The 3,814-nt window shown below is 38.5% G+C and overlaps 1 protein-coding gene across 1 annotated transcript in view; it reads left to right on the forward strand.

Annotated features, from left to right (window-relative positions):
- Nucleotides 1-1,221: 1,221 nt before the first annotated feature.
- LOC141439371 (regulator of G-protein signaling loco-like) overlaps nt 1,222-3,814 on the forward strand; it is a gene marked incomplete in the record, with an annotated part of 110,007 nt that continues 107,414 nt past the window's right edge. The window contains 1 exon segment of the mRNA XM_074103655.1: nt 1,222-1,281. Coding sequence (XP_073959756.1) covers nt 1,222-1,281 — 60 coding nt within the window.

The raw sequence follows: 3,814 nt of genomic DNA on the forward strand, positions 1-3,814 counted from the left end.
ATCAGGAGGTCTAAATACTGGCGGAATAAAGGGAGAAGTTACAATTATTCCACTGACATGAGTGCAACTCTAAAAGTGATGATGATGAAGGTAAAATTGATGTTCTATTAAATTTAAAACGGTATTATAGCATTTTGTGCCATCCATTTGGACCCTCGAAACCGTCTAGACTGCATCAGAACTTAAAAATTCCGTTTTTGCCAAAAAGAATGAGAAAATCACATGCACGTAGTGTAATTAAAGAGTTGAAATGAATATTTAAGCGCGAGGGCGGCGGCACAATGACATTCGGAACGCCAAATCTAGAAAGATACTTATTTTTGGGAGTCAAGTACTAAGTTTCGGTGCACTAGGGCGAAAACTTTAATTATTAATTTGATGTTTAAATACTAAATTACAGTTTTATTTGCTTTCTGGGGAGAAATAATGCAATACTTAATCTATGAAGTAAAACGAAAGTTATGTGTGTTAAAAAAAGAGAAATAAATTAGGTTGTTGAGTCACCAAAACTTTCAAGTAACCTATTATGAAGCTTGTTATTTAGTTCCACTAGGTAACTATATCAGTCATATTGTTTGAATAATATTGCACCAAACCTGCCGATATTTTTTCATCGTTAACGCAGATTGAACGATTTGTAAATATAAAAAATAATTTAATCAAAGCTAATCACAATTTACTACAAAACCATTACTGAAATAACATTTATTTTCTAAGGCGGCGTAAAAATCATCATTATGTCCATCTCCAGGCGATGCAGCCATTTATGTGTGATGGAATCAGAAACAAACTCACACTTTTACAATATTAGAAGCATTTACAGAAAAAAAAAATCAGACAAAGACAACAAATGAAGAGGGACTAAAAATATCTGTACAAAATTATTGTACATTCAAACATTTTGAAATCAAAATGTGACAGTTGTTACCTAATTAGGTGGCAATTTAGTTTAATCGTACGTAGATAGTTTCAGATCCTGGAAAGATCATAGGATAGTTTTCGTCGTGGACGACTGGCGGACGAATGGCAGATAAAGTCACGGGCAAAAGCTAGTTTCTAATATTTACTATACTGCCACAGGGAACCGCCTTTTGCCTTAAGAAGGCAATATAATATTCTAAGTAAATATTAAAGGCGCAGTAGAACTAAGGTTACCGATATAGCCCGAAGAATTTGCAACACTGAACTGGCAGTGGGCGGAGCACATTTCTCGCAGGACTGATGGCCGATGGGGTCAGAAGGTTCTCGCGTGGCGTCCGCAGACCGGGGGACGAGCTGTCGGTAGGCCTCCAACACGATGGAGCCTGGTTAAGATCGCGGGATCGCGGTGGATGCGGAAAGCACAAGACCGGTCTGAGTGGAGAGCCTTTGGGGAGGCCTATGTCCAGCAGTGGACATCTTTCAGCTGACATGATGATGATGACGATTAAAGGCGCATTATTTAACAAACACATTTCTTGGTGTATCCACACCCGAATCGCCGGCGGGACACGTCAAAGATACAGATACACGGCAAGGGGCGGAAATGTTTGCCAAAAATTATAATTTTAATTGCGGCCCCTTTCTCCCCACTCGCCTCGGGACGAGAGATAAATAGGAGCATGAAGTATTTGACTGTTGCGAATTGAATAAGTAGGTAAAAAGTCATCGAAACATTAGTTATACTCGTCCGTACCTCTCGAATAAGCCGATAAGCCGTGGTGGCATAGTGGGTTGACCTATCGCCTCTCAAGCTGAGGGTCGTGGGTTCAAACCCCGGCTCGCACCTCTGAGTTTTTTCGAAATTCATGTGCGGAATTACACTTGAAATTTACCACGAGCTTTGCGGTGAAGGAAAAACATCGTGAGGAAACCTGCACAAACCTGCGAAGCAATTCAATGTTTGTGTGAAGTCCCAATCCGCACTGGGCCCGCGTGGGAACTATGGCCCAAGCCTTCTTGTTCTGAGAGGAGGCCTGTGCCCAGCAGTGGGACGTATATAGGCTGGGATGTATGTATAATAATAATAATAATTTATTTATTGTCTTCACCACCACCGTTACAATTTAATAGAGTCGTGTTGAGATATTTTTGATCAAATATTTGCTCACAAGTTTATGAATTCGACTGTACGTGGACGGAGTCTCGCAACAGCTAGTACTTTCATATTTATGTTCTGTCATTAATCGAAATAAGTGCGTAATAGACGCGCGCGCAAAGTGAAGATAACGATTGCACATCGGTCTTTGGAAAAAGACAATTGGTTGTTCACGACGATTTCCGAACACTGGCCACCGTCCATCAATCACCGTATTTATTAAGTGACGTTTTATATCAAATAAATACTGCACCTTTATGGACTTAATTAGTTTACGTCAAATTAATGACATGTAAACTTCGGATATCTATAGAGAGCTGTTGTAACTTCTAGAAAAGCGATAGTTCAGAGCCATTTAAAGTTTTGGGGGGTCCCAACAACTCTTTATTATATATATTTTCATCTAAATGCGTCTGTACTCTAATGCACCTGTACAACGACTGACAAACGTCACATATAGTTAAGTAGTGTGTGACACCGCTCTACAAAGCCGAAATTAGTTCTCTCTTTCCAAAGACCGAAGTGCAATCTCGGCCATGAGACCGGGTACTGTATTCGTTTTTCATTTAAAAAATATTATGCCAAAAACGTCCTTTTAATCATATAAACTGTTGGTCTTTATCCGGATATTTCGGCGTCTCGTTAGCCAGAAATTAATTACTGAAGTCTTATTTCCTCGAAATTAAGGACTTCCCCAAACACACATGCGTAAAGACAATGGCGTCCAAAAATCTGCAAAATCCAGTGAGCTAACAATTTCCCGTCCATTATCCCTAACTGCATTCTGCATACAAATAATGGGGAAAATTCGGTGCATAATTTGGTGTAAGGGTTTCAGACACAGACATTATTGAGATAGACAATAAAATGTGCATTGAAAGAAGTATCATCGATTGATAGAGTCGTGACTGTGGTACCTTTTACAGAAAAATCATAGTGATATAAGAGAAAATAATTCATTAGCAATCAAATGGTCTAATAATAGTATAGGTTCCAAAATAGTCAGTCATTAGTTTGTATACAGTAAGCCTGTATAGAGTAAAAAGAAAAAAAGAGTTCTCTCATGACGCCACCCAATTGTAAAACAACTCGCCTTGTGCCCATGATTGTGTCACAGTATAGCACAAAAATAAGAGTGACTAAACTTCAGCAGTGAAATTGAATCAACATAACACAACCTGGAATAACTTTCAATCTAGGCTCTTCAAGGCTAGAGTGAATAGGCTGTTAGTGAACCAGTAAGCCTCATCAAATTTATCAGGTGAGAGGGGTCAATCATGGGTCAGTTTTATGTGAAAAACAATCTAATCTTTGAGCATTGACCTGGGTTTGATATATTACTATGATATTATGTCTAAGAAAGTTTCCTGTTCTGTATGTGTGTTGTGAATACTCACATACATTAATTTGTCGCAGTTTTGCTTCTATGGTTCTTATTCTCATGTCACAGGCCTCTTTTAAAAATGGAGTAATATCAAACAAGTGTATGGCATAAAATAATATGTTACACAAACACTTGATTTCATGCAATTCCATTTGAATGCACGTGCTAAGTCTACCTCTTAGCAGGTCTGTGGTTTTCGGAGGCGATTTCGTTTGGCTCAGTTTGTTTTACGCGTTGTAGACTTTTTCGCGAAATGATTTGCAAGTGAAATTGGTTAAATTTATAAATTAAATCAACATGTCAATGAGCTTCTTGAACAAGCTAAAATATCGCTAAGATGGCGTTAATATCGT

This window comes from Choristoneura fumiferana, chromosome 20, assembly GCF_025370935.1.
Source record: "Choristoneura fumiferana chromosome 20, NRCan_CFum_1, whole genome shotgun sequence".
NCBI classification, from domain to species: Eukaryota; Metazoa; Arthropoda; class Insecta; order Lepidoptera; family Tortricidae; genus Choristoneura; species Choristoneura fumiferana.